Source organism: Ovis canadensis, chromosome 19 (genome assembly GCF_042477335.2).
Source record: "Ovis canadensis isolate MfBH-ARS-UI-01 breed Bighorn chromosome 19, ARS-UI_OviCan_v2, whole genome shotgun sequence".
NCBI classification, from domain to species: domain Eukaryota; kingdom Metazoa; phylum Chordata; class Mammalia; order Artiodactyla; family Bovidae; genus Ovis; species Ovis canadensis.
Window position 1 is genome coordinate 58,811,952 of NC_091263.1, and position 22,280 is coordinate 58,834,231.

The 22,280-nt window shown below is 43.4% G+C and overlaps 1 protein-coding gene across 3 annotated transcripts in view; it reads left to right on the plus strand.

The window, feature by feature from the left end:
- The window catches only part of ARHGEF3 (Rho guanine nucleotide exchange factor 3), a 311,112-nt gene that overhangs the window by 97,424 nt on the left and 191,408 nt on the right, over positions 1-22,280 (plus strand). For all 3 annotated transcript variants that reach the window (XM_069560635.1, XM_069560636.1, XM_069560637.1), the window contains exon 3: positions 6,294-6,360. In XM_069560635.1, the coding sequence (XP_069416736.1) occupies positions 6,294-6,360 (67 nt within the window). The remainder of the gene's footprint in view (positions 1-6,293; positions 6,361-22,280) is intronic.

Genomic DNA, 22,280 nt, shown 5'->3' on the forward strand with positions numbered 1-22,280 from the left:
AGTCACTTTCCCCTCTCCATCCCCAGAGGGAAGGAAGCTGCCTTCTGCAGTTGATATAGCCTGTTTAGTCTTACACTTCTACAACACGTGGCCATAAACAGGGTGTTACTTTGTGCATTCCTCAATAGTATCATACCATATGGGTATCTCCTGCGACTTGAATTTTCATTCTTTTTTAAAGATTTTTCGTTATCATATAATTCTGTGTTGTCTTCCATTTGATAGGAATGAGTATAGCTAATGAATATAGCTTCATTTAATCCATTTCCTTATTCACAGAATTTCAGTTGTCATACTTTTAATTCCAGTTGTTCAAATGTGTTTTCTCTCCTTACCTCTGGACTCTTTTTTATCTTCTGTGGAACAGCCTGGCTAAGATTGGAATGCTCTGTTTTGAAAGTTTTGTAGAATTCATCAATATAACTGTCTGGTCTGATGCTTTCTTTAATTTTTTTTTATTAGTTATTGAGGTTTTAGGTTTTGTATTTCTCCTTGAGGTATTTTTGATAAGTTACATAGTTTGAAGGAAGATATATTTTAAGTTTTCAGATTTAACGATGTCGAGGCGTTGCTAGCAGTGTTTTGTCATTAACTTGATGTTGTGTCTATAGTTCTGTGCCTCCATCCATAATAGTATTTGCAGTGTTCTCCCTGCCCCCTTTTAACCTGATCAGTTTTGCCAGTTTTGTCTGTTTGATTAATCTTTTCAAAGATCAGTTTTTTACCTCCTGCACTTTGAACATGCTTTTCCTGGGGCCTGGCCTGCAGTTCCCTTTTCTCATCACCTGGCCGAGTCTTTCTTCTAGCTCTGCAAACCTTGATTGAGGCCCTTTGGCACTCCCTACCACCGCACTCTCCACAGCAGCCCCCCCGCCCCCCACCCTGCAATTTTTGGGCTGGTTGTTCTGCAAGCTCCAGGAAAGTAGGAACTGATCTGTTTGCTTCGCCACAGTCTCTAACATGTGGCATTGTGCGGGGGTATAGTAGGTGCTCAGGAAGGAAAGGGAAAGAAATTAATGAGTCTATTATACATAAAGAGCTACAGATTCATTCTCCAGGGAGAGAAGGCTCTCTTTCAGGCTGTATTCCCAAAAGGACTGTTGTAAAGAGGATGTAACTGGTGTTGAGTGATTGAACCAGCTGAGCAATCAGAGGTTCTGTAGTTCTTTTTTCCATAATTTATCAGGAAGTAAAAAGCTGGACTTGTAGCCATGGCGTGACTGGAATGAGGCTGAGTGTGAGTCAGTGAGCTACAGAAACATGTACCAAGTAGTGCCTTTCTACTTATATTTAAGAGAAAGACAAGCCAAAGTGATGAGATGTCCATTTTGCAAACTCTTTCCAATGAGCTTCTCCAGGAAGACTTGGGTCTTCGCTGGGGTAAGCACCTGCCAGTCCATCCTTGATTATATACTCAAAACAGAAACTAAAAAGACATTTAAGTGAAAGAAATCACCACATCTTCGGTGGTCCAACCAGAATAAGAAATACCTGGCTTTAGATTTTCTTATAAAGTATAGCTGTTTTCCTAGTAATTCTACAGCTTCTCATGGAGAGAGAGGTAAAACAAAAGAAAAGAAATTCAAGGAAAGTTTTGTTAGCAAGATGCTCTGGACTGACAGTTAAGATATTAAAATATTTGCAACACATAAAACATGCTGGCAAAGGCGGTAATCTTTGAAAAGGAAGAGGGGAGTGGGAAACCAGGAAATATCAGTAGAAAGTCAGGGTTCTTTTCACAGTTACGTTATGTTCATATTTATGACCATCTTATTGTCACCTAACAAAATATTCATAGCACGTTAAAGCCTTTGTTCTATTTTACTTACATTACACAATTTGTAAGACTCAATTGTAAATTTCACTGTCTCTCTGACAGGAGCCTTGCCAATGAAAATGGCAAGTGGTATCTTCCTTACTGGTTACGTTGACTCAATAATAATAACAGCAAGTTTGAACAGGTATTAAATGTCAGACTCTCTGCTAAACATTTGTATAATACATTGTTATTTTTAGGTCAACTATTTCTATTCCCTTTTTATAGCACATTAATTTTTCATTTTTATAAAAAGAGATTATTATCCCCATTTTCCAGATGAGAAGATGGAGGCTCAGGGGGAGTAGAAAGTAGGTGGCCTGGCTGAAGTCCCCCAGCAAGAAAGGGAGGGAGGGACTCTTGGAGCCCCAGGTCTTAGCACCAGACTTCGGCCCCCACAGAGCTGGCAGCGGCAGCAGCCAGACTCCCAGGCGCTTGGGAGATGCTGTGGATGCAGGCATCATTCTCTGGTGGTGGGAGAGAGTCACATTTGTTTAACGTGGTGGGAAAATGCATCCTGTTTCTAACCCTGAGGCCTGTCACTCCTGACCTTATTCTGATTCCAGCCACGCACACTCCTGAATCTGAGATCTTTCCCTAGATGCACCTTGACTCCTGACTTTTCACTCTTACCTTGGGCATTTCTGTATCTACTGTGAGCTCTCCCTAGTGTGGAGAGTTTATAACTTTTCTTTCCAGTTTTTCCTAAGATTGTAACCTCCTTCCAGTCAAGAATCTGCGCCTCCCGTCTCTGCAGTCTCTATCCTGCCGCTCGCCCAGCCCTGGCTCACATCACCCCATCCCTCTGTGGAGGGTGGAGATGGAGGTGGGTGACCCCTGGTTAGCACTGCCCTCCTGACATTCGTGGGTGGGCTGTGCTTCCTAACCATGTGTGCACATGCCGTGCACAGATCTGGATCACTTAGGGGCCTGAGGACCCCATATACTACAGAGAACTACCCCCAGTGTAGCTTGGATCTGAGAAGCCTATGAAACCAAGTGCCATTTTCTCCCTTGGACTTTTGCTGACAGTGCAAAGAAGTTGTCTGTAAAACAAAAGAAACATACCCAGGACTGGTTGCCCCTTCTGTGGTGCCCACCTGGCTTTGACTGGCTTCTGAGATGCTGTCCTTCATGCCTGCCAGTTCCCCTGGGCTTCCTAAAGGAGCCTTCTCAGGAGGGTGCCTTTTACTCCCCGAAGCTGTCCTTCGAGGCCACGTGGGTGGTAGTGTTTGGCTGGAGAGAAGGAAACTATCAGGGGACTCCTGATGCCAGATGAGATTGTTAAAAGGGGCTGCAGCCAAGGTGAATGATCTGGAAGCCTGGCTGGTGGTGGAATGCCGGGGTGGAGAGCAGCATTTGGAGATAGCCGTCTTCTAGGTAGGTTTCCTGGCACTTTCCCCAGCCACTGGGGATGTGATTGTGTTGCCCAAGAGTGCCCTGGACTGATGGACTTGCTCTGATGCATTTTGTTTGTCTATGAGGCCTCTTAGTGTGAGGCCCTGCGAAACCGCTACCCTCCCACAAGGAACCCCCAGGCTGCATTCTTCCAAACGCGTGGAAGCCCTCTTTGGTGGGGCTTCCCTCTGTTTGAGAGGGGCTACATCCCCTGAATCTGGAATCCGACACGTCTGGGTATGAATCCCACCTTGGCCGCCTACCAGCTATGTCACTTCTGGTATCTGGTTTAACCTCTCTGGACCTCAGTTTATCCTGTCTGTTAAAATGGGATAATGGTAATATCCCCATTATGCCATAATAATATACAATTTTGTGTGAAAACATATTATGATATGAAGTTACCATTACTGTATATTTAAATGTGTGTAGTGTTCTTGCCTGGAGAATCCCACCGACGGGGGAGCCTGGTGGGCTGCCATCTCTGGGGTCGCACAGAGTCGGTCATGACTGAAGCAACTTAGCAGCAGCAGCAGCAAGGCCATACATGTAAATGTATAAAATATGGTAATATGTAGTGCCACTGTAATGTATTAACATTACAGTATAGCACCCCACTCCAGTACTCTTGCCTGGAAAATCCCATGGACGGAGGAGCCTTGTAGGCTGCAGTCCATGGGGTCTCTAGGAGTTGGACATGACTGAGCGACTTCACTTTCACTTTTCACTTTCATGCATTGGAGAAGGAAATGGCAACCCACTCCAGTGTTCTTGCCTGGAGAATCCCAGGGATGGGAGAGCCTGGTATGGAGTCACACAGAGTCGGACATGACTGAAGCAACTCAGCAGCATAGCACAGCAGAAGAACCCATCTTCCTGTTATTCTAAGATTTAGATTATGTAGGCAGAATACTTACAACAGTCCCTGGCACATCATGTAACTCCGTCACTGTTAATTATCATGACCGTCATGTTCTGTGGACTGCAGCGTGTGAAACAGGGACACACTGACTCAGAATGTTCTGGTATATGTTGTTGCTTTGGAAGCAGTGACGCTCATCGGGTAATTAGGAGAGCAAAGCCCAGTTATAACCTGGGAGGAGAGGGAACGGTAACCAGGGAGAAGTACTGTTCAGTTCTAAGTTTGTTTGTGTGTGTGCTTTTTTTTTTTTTAAAGGGAGAAATATCTCTTCAGAAGAGCTGAGACCAACATGGTACCTAATAAGAGAAGAGTATTAAATCTAAATAACCACCCACATTTGCTCTGTTTGTCTTGAGAAGTTATTAGCCTAGGTTTCCATTGTATGCGTGGGTGAGGAGGAGGGTGAGACAGAAGAAGGGGGTTAGATGCAAAGACACGTCAGGCGGGAGTTCCCATCTGTTTCAGCCAGTTGTCCCAGCTCTGCTGTGGGCCCTGGGCTGACATCTGCTGAGAACTGAGCAGTGACAACACCGGAGTCAGAGCCCTGCTCTCGTCTTGGCTCTGAGCGCTGGGTATTATCTCTCCTGTTTTGCACGTAAGAATGTGAAAGCTCAAGAGCTTCAACCTCAGGCTCAGGGTTACACAGCTAACAAAATGCTGTGGGATTTGAGATCACACACTTGAGACCAGAATCCTGATTTCACCTGTGTGGTGAGAGTCAAGTCACTGAATAGTTTTTTAGGTCCCTGTTTTGTTATTTATGAAATGGGTGCAACAGTGAAGCCCAGCTCCCAGTGGAGAGTGGTGACAGTAACTGCTCAGCATATGCTGTTTTAAGTTCTCAGTGCCTGTCAGCTGCTGCTGTTATTATAATTACCTCGTGTTTTGTTTGTTTATGTCTTCTGCCTGACTCACGGGGTGGACATGATGCGTTCTGGTACGGCAGAGCCAGTCCAGGTTTTTATCAGGCCTGACCTTCTGCAGAGCCTGTGCTGTGGTCACCACAAGCATCCTACCTTGTGTTCCTGCTCACTGTGGCAGGGAGGTCAAAGAAGAGGGCTGAGTATCATGTGAAAAGCCAGCACCACCACCCTTCAGCACATCAGTGACTAACCCTCAGGGCGAGTCCAAGGTGGACCTCCTGCACGGATGCTTTTCAGTGAAGTACTTCAAGCAAACACAGCATTTGACTATCCATATAGACAGACATAGCATTTTGGGGAGGAGTCATTTATCTGCTGCTGCTGCTGCTAAGTCGCTTCAGTTGTGTCCGACTCTGTGCGACCCCATAGATGGCTGCCCACCAGGCTCCCCCGTCCCTGGGATTCTCCAGGCAAGAACACTGGAGTGGGTTGCCATTTCCTTCTCCAATGCATGAAAGTGAAAAGTGAAAGTGAAGTCACTCAGTCATGTCTGCCGCTCCATAAAAATGTCACAATACATGTTCCTGTGGGTATGTTGCAGTCACAAAATTGAATTCACTTTACAAGACAGAAGTAAGGCATTCCTGGTGTGTCTGCGGCCTCCCAGCCCCCTTCCCGCATCTTTCCTCTTTTGTACCATTTGCCTGCCACTTGTGTGGATCTGACTTGAACCTGCCTCTGTTACATCTAAGGAGATTGATTCGTGGGGAGAGATTAATAGGCAAGGAAGCCAGTTCTGACTTGTTAGGCAGTGGCTGCTTAACAGTTGTCCTGTCAACCGTCCCTTTAGAAGTCCAGGGAGCCCAAGTGTGGCCTGTGTGGAGGAGCAGGGATTCCCCAGCGAGCAAGCAACAAGGGAGGGTTCCTGGCTGTGCCCAAAGCTACAAACATCACCTGATGACATCCCTCTGGGAGCCTTCCGTTTGTGAAAAGTAAAGACTGGAGTTTGGTCTGGCTCTATAATTGCATCCAGTTTAGACTTTCGATTTTCTTTTAAATTTTCCTTTTTTTTTTTTTTAAAGATGAGGGATTGACTTTTCTCAGTGACTTTGGAGCTTTCCTCCCGGGGGCCTGGGAAGGAGTCTAGAGTGTGTTTGGCTGCTCAAGATTGCTGAGCTGTAGAAAACTCCAGCCACCTCATTTCTGCAAGCATCTTTCCTTCTGATGAAACTCCATCTGAAACTGGTGATCTCCTCTGAATAATGAGTGCATCTCTTTTTTTGTCCTCTTTCAGGCCTAAACGGCAGCGGCAGAACAACTTTCCCATGTTTCCATCTCCTAAAGCCTGGCATTTCAGAGGGGTAAGTGTTTTCCCCTGAGCAATCCCACCCGTTACTTGTCCTCTTCTGAGTGCTGCAGAGAGGACTCAGCTGAGGTGGACTTTCCGAGCCAAGTCTCCACCAAGCTTCTGTGCTTTACCACCTGGGGAAGTCATCTTTGCATCAGCGCCTATGGTTTAATTAAAAAACTCCAAGTGGTTCAGTAAGTACCCAGTGATGTTTGCCTGCTCTGTAGGTGCTGAGTTACTGGAAGCATCTTATGAAGAAGCCAGGAGATGTCAAGGTTGATGAAATGGGCACTGTGGCTGTTTTGGGGGAACAAGAAAGGTGCAGAGTGAAGGAAAAAGAAATCAGAAATATACTGTCTGTTCATATGTAGTTTTATGACTTTGTGGGGAGCTTTACTTTACAAAAGGAGAGAGGTCTGTAAGCTTTAAACATTAGATGCTGAAGGGAATCGTGGAATTCTCCCAGTCACAAAGCTCTAGACCCTTAGAGGTGTAGGGAGGGTCAGATTTAACCTTTGCTTGATGCAAAATTCTCCTCCTTTATATAATAGGGATAATAATAGTAGCCAAAGTGGCCCATCTGAATGTCAAAATGAATTCTAGCTCTGACTTCAGGAACAGGACTCCTGCCAGTGTAGAGTATGCTCTGAGCTCTGTATCACCAACAGGCCTTTGCATACGTTGTACCTTATGCCCAAAACAATCTCCTGCTGCATGACACCACACTCCTGCACACGCTGGACTGGCCCACCCACTTCATCCATCGGGTATAATCTTTGACATCACTTTCCATGGGAACACATCGTGTCCACCCCTTAAATCTGACCTAGAGGCATCTCCTGTGGATCCCTGTAGTTCTTTTTCTCATTGTTAAAAGATTGTTAGTTAACATGTAGTGACATTTAAGATTGGAAGCCCCAAGCACTGGAGACCTTATCACTTTCTCTTGTTACTGCATTATCCCTGGGCCTAGCACAGTGCCTAGAACATACATGCTTAATTAAGGTGAATGAATAAATGGAATGAATGAATAAATAAATCTCTCACATATATCTGACACAAAATTCACTTAGATTATGTTTCAGGTTCTTCAGTCTTTCAGCAGTGTTTTTACTGGTTCAGTACATCTTTAATACCCTACATACACCTCAGTCATTTTCCCCAAATGTCTTTTAAAAATACAAATCGTGGCTCTCTTTTAGCTCAGTTTTCAGTATGCTTTTAACTGAATACAAAGAGAAATGTGTTGGCCTCTTAAGTAGATGTGTGTGTCTTACGAGTCTAAGTCATGTACCTCCTCGGTTGGTTATGGTTTTGTGAACAAGACCCCCATTTCTCAAAGTGTGTTCAGTTGGATGATCATAAACATTAAGTGAAAAAAAAGGCTTGTGTGCTGCAACAGACTTGGGACACCCTGAGAGCACCAAATTAAGGTATCTTCACTGTGCAGGACTTCTCAGAGCCTTCAGTGTGTTGATGTGCATGGAGACCATGTGAAGGAGAGCTGATGGAGTTTGCGTGGAGCATCTCCCAAAGTCATTGGCCATAAACCCTTTCTTGAAAAAATAGTTCGTATACACTTTGACATGGTTGACATCTGTAGTTGGTTTTGAACTAAAGAGAAGTTGAACTGTTTTGAAGGTGTTTATTTTCTCTCTCTCTCTACCTTCCCTTGAGTGTACCACCCCCTTTCTTCCGATTCAGCCTCTACTAGGGTTGAGGTCCATCTAGAATTTGCCTGGAACTGTCCTGGCTTTAGCACTGAAAGCCCCATGTCTTGGGAAACTTCAGTCCCGGGCAAGCTGAGACAACTTGATAACCCTACCTTTGGCTGAAACTTCTTCAACTGTTTGTCCTTGAAAAATGTTTCATGAATTTTTAAGCTCAAGTCTGGTTTGTAGATCTTACTGCTGAAAAGGGAACTGTTGGACACATACTTGGTTTAAGGGATGTTCTGTCTGTCACAGCCTTGTAGGGGTAACATTTAACACTAGTAATTTGCTGCAGGGGAGCAAGCAGACAACTGGCCCCTGGCTAATTCAAACCACATAGATAACAGAATCTAATACTTTGTTGACTTCAGTTTCCTATCAGCCTTCAAATTCATAGCCAGCTCATAAGATTTCCCCCAAGAGTTAAAAGTGTCGAAATGACTAGAGTCTATTTAGATGGTCAGGTCAGTTGTGTTTATCTTGGTCTCTTGTCTTTGCTTTGATTCTTCTGGCCCCTGTGGCTTCCTGGTAAAGTTAGACAAACGGACCTCCAGACCACACCAGGAGGGAGATGGTTCAGGGCCTGGCCAATTGCCAGATTCCTCTGTGGCCAAAGTCATCCCTCTGTCCCTTGGAACATAATATTCCATGGCCTAGTGGGCGTGGAAGAAAGCCCAAGCCAGTGGGAACACCACCACTCCCAGCTCTGTAAGCATGTTATGGTAATTGGAGCCAAAGAATGAGAAGCACCCAGAAGCCAGGAGAAAAACATGGGAGGCATTATCTAATTGATACATTTTCTATAGTGAAATGTGACGCTCAGGCCTGCTAGACTGTTTCTTCTCGGGCAAGACATGTGTTCTATGAACTCTTCATTTTCTTCTTTATTTGGAGGGAAAGGGTTTAGCAAATTTCCCATTTTCATATATGTGGCAGAGAAAAACATCAGAAGCATTTGCATTTCCATTCCTTTTCAGCTCGTAAAGCAGAAGGAGCCTGGGTTACTTTCTCACGTCCTGGACATGTGTGGGGTTTGGGGATAGGGGTGCGGGTAAGAGATGGTGAGAAATGGACTGGAAAAGGCAAGAGGAGAAAGAACCACATGGCTCTAAATGAGAAGTGAGCTGGAGACACATGAGGGCCAAGGAGGGAGCATGGGACAGGGCGCGAGGCGGGGAGAGGGAGTGGTCAATGTCTTAAGAAACAGACATTTTGGGAAAAGAGAGATGTTTCAAAATGTCAATAATTTTAAGGAAGATCTTGCTGAGTGAGTGTATGGTAACTGTTCCCTTTAGATCCACTGCAGATCTCTTGACTTCTTAAAGCCTTAGGAATTGCATTTGTGGTTTTCCTCTTTTTGGCTGGAGTTTCTGGCTGCCAAGAGCCTCAGGAAGGGCTGGTGACACCTGGATGACAGATCTTTTCTATGTACCAAGCAGTTCAGTCCTTTCATGAGTTACTGCTGCTAATTGTTGGCTGTGTCGTCTGGTTCCCATGCTCCTCTAAGAAGACAGAGGCCCTGGGTGTTAAAACCGCCTAGAATTTCTCTACCCTCCCTGACCAGGGGTGATGCTGTGCCGTCTCTCACCAGAACATGAATGCTACAGATATGTTCAAGGAGAGAAGCCAGGAGGATGGTTGTGGTTGGGACAGTTATGGTAGGAAAATCACAGGTGAGACCAGAACAGGATGGGGAGAATAAGAAGGCAGGACCCTCAGAGAGGTGAGACCCTGGGAGGTGTCTTACCCTGTGTCTACTCCTCTGGGTCTGGTTCAGTTCAGTTTAGTTCAGTTGCTCAGTCATGTCCGACTCTCTGAGACCCCATGGACTGCAGCATGCCAGGCTTCCCTGATCATCACCAACTCCCAGAGCCTACTCAAACTCATGTCCATCGTGTCGATGATGCCATCAAACCATCTCATCCTCTGTCATCCCCTTCTCCTCCCACTTTCAATCTTTCCCAGCATGAGAGTCCTTTCCAATGAGTTGGTTCTTCGCATCAGGTGGCCAAAGTATTGGAGTTTCAGCTTCAGCATCAGTCCTTCCAATGAGTATTCAGGACTGATTTCCTTGAGGATTTACTGGTTGGATCTCCTTGCAGTCAAAGGGACTCTCAAGAGTCTTCTCCAACACCACAGTTCAAAAGCAATAGAATGGGAAAGACTAGAGATCTCTTCAAGAAGGTTAGAGCTACCAAGGGAACATTTCATGCAAAGATGAGCACAATAAGGACAGAAATGGTACAGACCTAACAGAAGCAGAAGAGATTAAAAAGAGGTGGCAAGAATACATAGAATAACTATACAAAAAAGATCTTCATGACCCAGATAATCACGATGGTGTGATCACTTACCTAGAGCCAGACATCCTGGAATGCGAAGTCAAGCAAGCTTTAGGAAGCATCACTACGAAGAAAGCTAGTGGAGATGATGGAATTCCAGTAGAGCAATTTCAAACCCTAAAAGACGATGCTATGAAAGTGCTGCATTAAATATGCCAGCAAATCTGGAAATCTCAGCAGTGGCCACAGGACTGGAAAAGGTCAGTTTTCATTCCAATCCCAAAGAAAGGCAGTGCCGAAGAATGTTCAAACTACCACACAATTGGTCTTATCTCACATGCTAGCAAAATAATGCTCAAAATTCTCCAAGTCAACTACAGCAGTACGTGAACCATGAACTTCCAGACGTTCAAGCTGGATTTAGAAAAGGCAGAGGAACCAGAGATCAAATTGCCAACATCTACTGAATCATATAAAAAGCAAGAGAGTTCCAGAAAAACATCTACTTTTGCTTTAAACTCTGGAAAATTCTTAAAGAGATGGGAATACCAGACCACCTGACCTGCCTCCTGAGAAATCTGTATGCAGGTCAAGTGACAGTTAGAACTGGACATGGAACAACAGACTGTTTCCAAATGGGGAAAGGAGTATGTCAAGGCTGTATATTGTCACCCTGCTTATTTAACTTATATGCAGAGTACATCATGAGAAACTCTGGGCTGGATGAAGCACAAGTTGGAATCTAGATTGTCGGGAGAAACATCAATAACCTCAGATACGCAGATGACATCACCCTTATGGCAGAAAGCAAAGAAGAACTGAAGAGCCTCTTGATGAAAGTGAAAGAGGAGTGTGAAAAAGTTGGCCTAAAACTCAACATTCAGAAAACTAAGACCATGGCATCCGGTCCCATCACTTCATGGCAAATAGATGGGGGAACAGTGGAAACAGTGAGAGACTTTATTTTTGGGGGCTCCAAAATCACTGCAGATAGTGACTTCAGCCATGAAATTAAAAGATGCTTGTTCCTTGGAAGAAAAACTATGACTAACTTAGATAGCATATTAAAAAGCAGAGACAGTACTCTACCAATAAAGGTCCATCTAGTCAAAGCTATGGTTTTTCCAGTAGTCATGTATGGATGTGAGAGTTGAACTATAAAGAAAGCTGAGCGCTGAAGAATTGATGCTTTTGAACTAGGTATGGTTGGGGCATTGTAAAGTTCAGAATTCTGACCCTTTATTGTGAGAATATTCACTGCAGCTCCTCTAGTAAGCTGAGACAGAGAGTCACAGAGACAGAGTCAGGTAGGAAACACATCCTAGAAATGTGAAAATCTCTGGACCACAACACTTGGCATTGCCTGTAGTTAACTTGAAAATATTTAACAAGACCTACCACCTCATGCGAAGAGTTGACTCATTGGAAAAGACCCTGATGCTGGGAGGGATTGAGGGCAGGAGGAGAAAGGGATGACAGAGGATGAGATGGCTAGATGGCATCACCGACTCGATGGACTTGAGTTTGGGTAAACTCCCGGAGTTGGTGATGGACAGGGAGGCCTGGCGTGCTGCAATTCATGGGGTCACAAAGAGTCAGACACAACTGTATGACTGAACTGAACTATGCATGAGACATTGTTTTAGGTGCTAGGTCTGAAATTTGAATGAAATATCAAGCAAATTTCAGGGCCATACTGGTCTTGTCTCTTTCTCCACTGCTTGGCCTTTATACTTGCCTAAACTCATTGGAAAAGACTCCGATGCTGGGAGAGATTGGGGGCAGGAGGAGAAGGGGACGACCCAGGATGAGATGGCTGGATGGCATCACAGACTCGATGGACATGAGTCTGAGTGAACTCCGGGAGATGGTGATGGACAGGGAGGCCTGGCGTGCTGTGATTCATGGGGTCGCAAAGAGTCGGACATGACTGAGCGACTGAACTGAACTGAAACCATTTGATAAGAAATGTCTAAACTCTGAGGCTTTGGAAGAGACTTCGAACATTATGTGTATGTGCCTGTGTGTGCTCAGTTGCTAAATCCTGTCCGACTCTTTGTGACTTCAGTCTCCTCTGTCCATGGGATTTCCCAGGCAAGAATACTGGTGTGGGTTGCCATTTCCCTTTCCAGGGCACATTCCTGGCCCGGGGATTGAAACTGTGACTCCTGTGTGTCCTGCATTAGCAGGCGGATTCTTTACCACTGAAGCCCTCAATTTCGTACCCCAAGCCTTTTCATGTTCAGTTGAGGAAAATGAGGCTTAGTGTCTCAGTCAGGACTCTTCTGGCTGGTAGTGACAGAAACAGAATTATAACAAGTGCAAGTGGAAAGGGCAATTTATTGGTTCATGTAACCGAGGGAAGCTGATGGACAGGCTTCAGGGACAGCTGTATCCACGTATACTCTCTCAGCTTTGTCCCTTTTGAGGTTTTGGTCTTATGTTCTCCTACTGCACGTGCACTGTTTTGGAAGGAGGTGATGACCACAAATAGCCACACGTTTCCAGACAGAAGGGAGTTTTTGTTTCCAGAGTCCCGATGTGAAATCCCACCATAGGACTCTGATTGCCCTGGTTCCGCTCACATAGTTATACCTTGGCCAACGGCTGTGGTCAAGAGCACTGGACAGACCTTGGTCACGTGCTCCTCTGAAGGAGCTGGGTTGACAGAGTTTCATGATTGGCAGTTCTGCTGGAGCCGCTGAAAGTGAGGAAGGGACATTTGTTCCAAGGAAGAGGTTGTTGTTGTTAATAAAAGGTTAAAGAGCATTCATTCAACAACAAAGACACAAAATTGAATAAGACACAGTCTTCACTCACGTACCGTAGCATCTAGTAGATGTGTAGGTAAACAAAGTATTTTATCATAAAGCAGAACGTCAGAGTAGGAGGCATATGACAGAACTACTTAACAGGGATTGAAAACAAAAGGTCACTAGACCAGATAGTAAACACTCATATTTTCAAATGATCCCTTTGTTACATGGCATGGGTAACATGTGGCCATCCATGCCTGCAGCCCCTGGCACTGTTGGAGGTGAGTTGAGAATCCCTCTTGGTGTGGGAGGTCCAGATATTTGAGGGGTCACTGGATGCCTGAAATTTAGTGCAGGGTTTGGGACGTATGTCATGTTTTAGGGCAAAAGTCTTCACTTATTTTCAGCCACACTTTCAGAGCTCTGCGGTCCATGTGTCTATGGCTATAGTTCTGATGGTAGAAAGTACAGTTAGGTATGTGAGACATTTGTAAAAAGATTGATTTGAAGGCCTTTCAAAACCAGTAGAGGTTTATTCATCTTGCCGGGGTTGAAAGTGGCTCTTACTGGCCTTTGAAAGGGATGCTTGTTACATAGGCTTGCTGGCCCATTGTGAGCCCCTTCTCTCCAGCCTACCCCTGACTTCTTCCTGCATGGACTTTGGGCCTTCTCTCCCACACCCTGAGCATTTACAGTTGCCTGTTAGTCTTCTCTCTTCTTTGGCACTTTCTGGGTACATCCCTGGCACAGTTAATGCTATTTTAACTAAGAACCTCCTACTCCAAGGAAGAGTTTGGTACCATCATGGAAGAGAGTCCAGTTTCTAGACAGACAGGAAATAATGCTGGTGAGGCTCAAAGCCAAGAGAATTAGGAGTAGAGTCACATCTCCAGGCAATAGGTCCTGTGCCTGCTCCAGGCGACCTGACCCACCCCCAGGCCCCGTGTTTGGAAGGAAGTTGGCAAACCCTAGGTGAATGTTTCTTGAAGATCAGGCTGCAATGCTGTGAAATTCACAACTTGTTAGAGTGACAGAGTCTCTTATACTCAAAACTCACCTCGCCCCTTCAGCATTTACTGTGGCCTCACCTCTCTTTTGCCAAAGAAGGTGGCATGGCTTTTTCTTTTCTCGCAGCCTCATTTTGTACATTTACCTGCATTATTTAACTTCAGCTCCAAGCAAGGCTGTGGCAGTGCTGTGTGGTAGATAGTACCTGTCCCATTTCAAATATGAGGAAACGGAGCGCACACCTGCCCACTGCCTGAAGTCACAGCCACGCTAAGTGGCAGAGCCAGCTTGTGAGCCTGGGATGGGCTTTCCCCAGGCAATGGGAGCCTATTGCCTTTCTAAAAGAAACCTGATTATACATACCTTGATTTCAGAGAAAGTTAGGCATGACCATCTTTTTAACAGTGCTGGAAACAAGGGACAGTTCTGTGGTCAACTTTTCATCACCTCAAATCCTTTTTAGTTACCTTCTGCTCCCTTGAACTTTTTTGTTTCTGTTTATTTTTTTTGTTGAAGTATGTGTGTGCTAAGTCGCTTCAGTCGTGTCCGTCTCTTTGCGACCCCATGGACTGTAGCTCACCAGGCTCCTCTGTCCATGGGATTCTCCAGGCAAGAATACTAGAGTGGGTTGCCATGCCCTTCTCCAGGGGATCTTCCTGACCCAGGGATTCAACCCGTGTCTCTTACGTCTCCTGCATTGGCAGATGGGTTCTTTACCACTGACTCCGCCTGGGAAGCCCAAAGTGTTGAAGTAGAATTGATTACAATATTGTGTTAGTTTCAAGTGTGTAGCAAAGTGATTCAGTTATATATATATAATTTTTATATTTTTTTCTATTATTGGTTATTATAAGATGTTGAATGTATCTCCCTGTGCTTATAACAGTAAATCCTTGTTGCTTATCTGCTTTATGTAGTATGTATCTATTGATCCCATGTTCCTACTTTATCCCTGCCTGCCCATCTTTCCCCTTTGATAACCATGTTTGTTTTGTATGTTTGTGAGTCTGTTTTGTATATATATTCATTTGTATTATTTTTTAGATTTCACACATAAGTGATATCATATATATCTTTCTCTGACATTTCACTAAATACAGTATTTTCTAGGTCCATTCATAATGCTGAAAATGGCAATATTTTATTCATTTTAATGACTGAGTAGTATTACTGTGTGTGTGTATGTTTAGTTTTATGTATAAAACTGAATTACTGTACACCTGAAACACAATATTGTAATCAACTATATATATATATATATATATATATATATATCTCACATCTTCTTAAGCCGATTGTCTGTTGATGTGTGCTTAGGTTGTTTCAATGTCTTCTCTATTGTAAAAAGTGCTGCTATGAACATTGGGGTACATGTATCTTTTCAAACTAGAGTTTTTGTCTTTTATGGAGTGGAGTTGTTGAATTATACAATAGCTCTATTTTTTGTTTCATAAGAAATCTCTATACTGTTTTTCATAGTGGCTGCACCGATTTACATTCCCACAATGGTAGGGAAGGTTCCCCTTTCTCCGTATTTTCTCCAGCATTTATTGTTCGTAGTCTTACCTGATGATGGCCATTCTGAGCAATGTAAGGTGATACCTCATTGTAGTTTTGATTTGCATTTCTCTGGTAGCTAGTGATATTGAGCATCTTTTCATGTGCTTTTTGGCCATCTGTGTGTCTTCTTTGGAGAAATGTCTGTTTAGATCTTTGGCCCATTTTTTATTGAGTTGTTTATTTTTTTGATATTGAATGATATGAGCTGCTTGTATATTTTGGAAATTAAGCCTTTGTTGTTCACACTGTTTGTAAATATTTTCTCCCATTCCATAGGTTGTCTTTTTGTTTTACTGATGGTTTCCTTTGCTGTGCAAAACCTTGTAAGTTTGATTATGTCCCATTTGTTTATTTTTGCTTTCATTTCTATTGCCTTGGGCGACTGATCTAAGAAAATATTGCTACGATTTATATCAGGGAATGTTTTGCCTGTGTTCTCTTCTAGGAGTTTTATGGTGTCATGACTTATATTTAGGTCTTTAACCCATTTTGAGTTTATAATAGATGCCTTTTGATGTGAGGTGCCCCTTCGAAACGAAAAACTGTCTCTCATTTCCGCTTAGTCTTCTTGTCTCATTTCCCTTCAGACAGTGGAGAAGCCATCCTGTGAAAGACACCTGTGAGGAAAAGCCCATGTTGTCTTCAGTGTGCTGACACCAAAAACATGCCAGGCACGTTGAAGCTCATTTTTAGACTCAGAAGTGGTTTCTTTTTTGGCCGTATGTGAGGTCTGTGGGGACGATGGCTTGTGCAGATTCTGTACTTCAGAGACAGAATTTATAGATGCCTTTGTTTATTTTATGCAGCTGTCAACTCAGTTATTCCCTTTTTGTTCCAGAATTATACAAGGTAAAAGATGCGTTTGACTGTGGTCTTTTAGGTTACTTAGGAGATCTTCTTGTGGGTGATAGACTTCGACTCAAATTAGCTTAAACAAGGAGAGTTTCAAAAATTATAGAGGTCTCCAGATAGTTCATGGAATGCAGCAGGATCTCAGAAATCCCTGGAAGCAGTACCTGAAGCCCATGAGGGTTCCCAATTCCTCTGCTGTTTGCTACATTTTCTCTGCAGACTGACTTCCTCCACACTGTGGAAATGTAGCCATCTGCAGAGTGACAGCTTTTTCTCTCTCAGAGCCAAAATTACTGGTGGGGAAGATTTTGATTGGTTTAGCCTGGGTCAGGTGGATACTCCAAGACCAATCAACTGTGGCCACAGTGTGTAGTTTTGCTCTACTGGCTCCTGTGGTAACCATAGTAACATGGGAGCGAAGGGGCAGTTTCCAAAGGAAGGGGAGAGGCACCGGGCAGATACAAACAGTTCTTGTCTACAGCAGTCTTCCCCATCTCTCATCCCATAGTAAAGGGTAATCATCCTGATGCCCAGGGTCTGACTGTCAAATAAACAAAACTTCTAACCCCCCTTTTTTTCCATGTTAGCTAGAAGTAGCCCTTTTGGTTATTGGTATTTTTTTTCAGTCCTCAGAATCTGAACTGGGAGCAAGAATAAACTGCTCATAAGACATAAGGCATAGTAATAGTCCTCTGGATTAATTGAAATAATAGCAGATCCTGGACAATTGCATTCTGAAATGGCTGTTATTAATTCTGTTACCGTTGGGTAATATTGGAGCTAGGAGTTTTTATTTTATTTTTAAAAAATGTTATTGGAGTGTTATAGATGTACAATGTGTCAATTTCTGCTGCACAGCAAAGTGATTCAGCTATATATATATATATATTTATGTATATTCTTTTTCATATTCTTTCCCATTGTGGTTTATCACAGGATATTGATTTACAGTTCCCTGCAGCAGCAGCAGCACTATATAGTAGGACTTTGTTGTTTATCCACTCTGTATATAATAGTTTGCAGCTGCTAATCTCAAACTACCAGTGCTTCCTTCCCCATCACCCATTCTTTGGCAGTCACAAAACTATTCTCTCTGTCTGTAAGCCAGAAATGTTTCTATGTTTAGCTGTGTTGCATTTTAGATTCCATATATAAGTGATATCATTTGGTATTTGTTTTTCTCTCTCTGACTTCACTTAGTATGATAATCTCTCAGGCCATCCATGTTGCTGCAAATGGCATTATTTTGTTATTTGTATGACTGAGTAAGATTCCATTGCATATATATACCACATTTTCTCTGTTTATCTGTTGATGAACATTTCAGTTGTTTCCATGTCTTGGCTATTATAAATAGTGCTGCTATGAACGTAGGGGTGAATATATGTTTTCAAATTAGAGTTTTATCAGAGTATGTGCCCAGGAGTGGGATTGGTAAATCATATGGCTACTTTAGTTTCTTGAGGAACCTGCATGCTGTTTTCCTTAGTGGCTACACCAATTTACACTCCCACCAACAGTGTAGAAGGGTTCCATTTTCCCCATACCCTCTCTAGCACTTATTATTTGCAGAGTTTTTAATGATGGCCATTCTGACTATGGTACCTCATTGTAGTTTTGATTTGCGTTTCTCTAATAATTAGCGGTGATGAGCATCTTTCAGTGTGCTCATTGACCATCCATATGTCTTCTTTGGGGAAATGTCTATTTAGGTCTTCTAGTCAAGGGTTTAAAATAGGAGGTGACCCAAGAATCAGTCTCAGTATTTCTTTGTGTTTTGTTGCATTTATGACTTTTCATGGAGGTTTTTATTTTTTGTTCCAATCAAATTTAGCATTTATTATGCAAACAATATCATGGCAGTGATCTCATCACTTCTGAAAGGCCATCATGCTCTTTGAAGGCATGGGAGGGGATGGTGATGTTGAGAACTGAGGGGATGCACCAATTAGGAACATTGATTTTCTGAATCTGAACCTTTCCCTTAACATTTTCTTTTTCTCTTCATGTTTTCTTTTTCCCTCCACAATAGATTTTACAATCTGTTTCCTGCTCACTTCAAAAGCTGGGGATGGGAGTTGAAGCCTCACTTTTCTCCTTTCCCATCATCTTCCTCTTCCTCTAAATGTAACATGGTACATTTAATGGGTTGGATGACGTTTAACTCATTGTGACTCTAAATAGTGCCGCCTTCTTTTCTTTTTCATTTTTGTCTGCAAAGCTTGGCATGTGGGATCTTTGTTCCTCGACCAGGGATTGAACTCGAGCCCTGTGTGTTGGAAGCATGGAGTCTTAACCACTGGACCGCCAGGGAATGCGTTCTTTAAATGCTCAAATCACATTGTCTGTTTAAAGCAGTTGAAACATAGAAGCAAGGTGGGGAAATGGAGTAAGTTAACTCCCAGCAGAGAGGATGCAGATGGGAAGGAAGGGTCCCACCAGTATCCCCTGGTTCACAATGCCAGTGTGTCCCCTCTCTCTCCACTGCGTTGGCCTTTCTCTCTGACGTGGTTGCAGGACCAGAGTTGAAGTGCAGGCAGGAGGTCTACAGACTGAAGGCGCCGTGGGCCACTGACGCACACTTGAAGGCGAAGGTGAAGTCGCTCAGTCGTGTCCGACTCTTTGCGACCCTGTGGACTGTAGCCTACCAGGCTCCTCCGTCCAGGGGATTCTCCAGGCAAGAATACTGGAGTGGGTTGCCATTTCCTTCTCCAGACACACACTTGCATTATCATAAAAACTCAGAGACAAACGTAACTGGTCAGCAGTAGCAGCTTGCCAATTAGCTAGGTGAACAGCTGGCTAATTTCTATTTCATTTGTGTTTCTTGGGCAGAAGGGATGTGGGGTCAGGATGGAGTGTTTCCAATGGGCAGCCAGACTAAAACCTCATGTATTTTAAGTGCTCATATATATGTAGTGCCTCTGCGCGGTTAGTTCCTCAGAAGTCTCACGCATATTTAGTGCATAACAGACATTCAGTAACCAGGTGCCTCATGAATAATTGGTATCTTTTGCTCCTTTCACTGTTTCATATCTTTGTTTACCACACACATGTTCTACTTAGTGACCACTTATTTATACTTAAGATATTTCTATTATTGAAGATGAATAAGTGTTACAAACTTATTCATTTTTAGTAATTAAAATAAATATTCTCTAAAAGCAAATGCTCATTACATCTTGATTGCCTAGAGCTCATTTTTAAATGGTCTATCTTCTTTAGGCCTGATGATGAAAATTCTTCCCTTACTTGATTTTTGGGCCTCCCAGCCTCGTCCTTCTTTACGCAAACTCTCCTTACACAAATGACATCTGACACTGGAAATCTCAGTGAGCACACCTCGTGAATGAGCCTTTTTGAGCATGACTTTCACATGGTCCAGCTGGTTTAGACGCTGCAGTAGCAGCATGGCCCACCCCTGCCCTGACCTCCTGGTTAACACACGTTCAGGGAAGAGGAAAACATACCATACAGCAGAACGCTGCTAATGCATAATGTGTTTTTATATCCTCAGGGCTGATTTGACCTTACATCCATTTGGGAAAAGAGAGGGAATTAGGCCTATTACTTTTTTATGGACAGATGAAGGCTTGCTTAAAATCATAGTTCTGATTTGAGGAAGTTGCGATAGAGGTGTATCAAATGTGTATTTCATTTATGTAGGTTCAGCTAAACCTGCTCATAGAAAAGGAGTATTGGATGGAGTGGCAAACCTGCTTTTTCCTCTGTTGATCCTAGTAGGGTGATGGTGATTCTAGACCTTGATGGGGATTTATTGTGCTGCATTGCCCCTGAACACAAGCAACAGCTTTATCAGGAGCTGTGGTGTTGGAGAAGACTCTTGAGAGTCCCCTGGACTGCAAAGAGATCCAACCAGTCCATTCTAAAGGAGATCAGCCCTGGGTGTTCTTTGGAGGGAATGATGCTAAAGCTGAAACTCCAGTACTTTGGCCACCTCATACGAAGAGTTGACTCATTGGAAAAGATTGATGCTGGGAGGGATTGGGGGCAGGAAAAGGGGACGACAGAGGATGAGATGGCTAGATGGTATCACCGACTCAATGGATGTGAGTTTGAGTGAACTCCGGGAGCTGGTGATGGATAGGGAGGCCTGGCATGATGTGATTCATGGGGTTGCGAAGAGTCAGACACGACTGAGCGACTGAACTGAACTGAAACTGAAGATGTATACGCACTATCTGTTCTAGCAGTAAAGCAGGAACTCTTAGGGCTCACTGAAATCATTCCTTTGATATGTGCTTGTGAAGTCTCTTCTGTCATGTCTGTGACATCACTGTTTGTGACCCCATGGACTGTAGCCCACCAGGCTCCTCTGTCCATGGGATTCTCCAGGCAAGAATACTGGAGTGGGCTGCCATGCCTTTCTGTAGGGGATCTTCCTGACCCAGGAACTGAACCTGTGTCTCCTGTAGCTCCTGCATTGCAGGCAGATTCTCTACTGCTGAGCCACTGGGGAAGCCTTAAAGAACTCTTACGTGTGGTTTATTGAGAGAAGGATCGTCAAGCTTCACCTGATACCTTCCTAAGGGGTTTCCAAGATGGTTATTTTTAATATGTGTGTTATTTTTTCAACCGTTTGTTATGAAAAATTTTAAATATATGGGATGTTGAAAAGTAGGTACAATGAACACCCACCATCTAAAATCAACAATTGCTAACATTTGGCTTTAACTGCTTATCTATCTCTGTTTATACAATCTGCTTAATTCTACAAAAGCTTTCAAATTGTGGCAATCATGACACTTCATTTCTAAATTCTTTAATACATGTGTACTAAGAATACAGACATTTTCCTACATTATCAGACCTAGGAAAGCTACTATTAATTCCCCAACATTCAGTCTGTATTCCTATTTCCCCAACTATCTTTTATAGTTGATTTCCCTGAAGACATTCAAGGGCCTTGCATTGCATCTGGTTGGATTTTTTGTTTTTGGTGGTTTTTTTAATCCAGTTGAGGACCATGATTTCATTTTGTAACTGTGTTTTTTAGTCCTTTTAAGTCCTTGAATAGTCCTCTCATTCCTCTTTTTTTTTTTAAATGAAATTGTTTTAAAAAGACCAGACTAATTGCTTGTAGAATGGATTTCACATTTTAGTTTATCTGATTGCTTACCTAAGATGTCATTTAACTTGCTCTTCTGTCCTTTATACTTCTTATAACACTGGTAATTTATGTCAAAAGACTTGGTTTGTTTCAGATTAAGGACTTTTGGCCAGGAAAATATCCTAAGGGATGCCAGCTACTTGCATCTCATTAAGAGGCACATGGCATTGGTTGTTTGTAATAAATGGTGCTGACTTGCTGCACAGGAAAGATGCTGCTGACAGTCCATTCCAGTGAGGAATGACTCTGTTGTAGATTCCTTAGTGGTTATTTCAGACTGAGTTCTTGTCAGAAAGCAGGTGCTTGCTCCCATTACAAGACAAATGCTATTTAAAAAGAGAATTATAGCTGCAGAAACCGAGGATTTCTTTATGTGGGTGGGTTTCATTCTTTCTCTCTTGGTTATGGTCTTCTGATATGTAAGTCCTGCTCCCAATGTCTTCTCCTTGCATGAGCTACTGTTGGGTTTGTTACAATGCCAGCTCTGATCCAACCTCACATGATCTTCTAGCATCTCTTTTTCTCAAAGCTCAGGATAGTCTCAATTGCCCTCTCCCCAGATCCCTAAGAAAACCCTGATTGCTTCAGATAGTCTTTCTTGTGTTGACCCTCACAGGTGGTGGGCAGCCTTC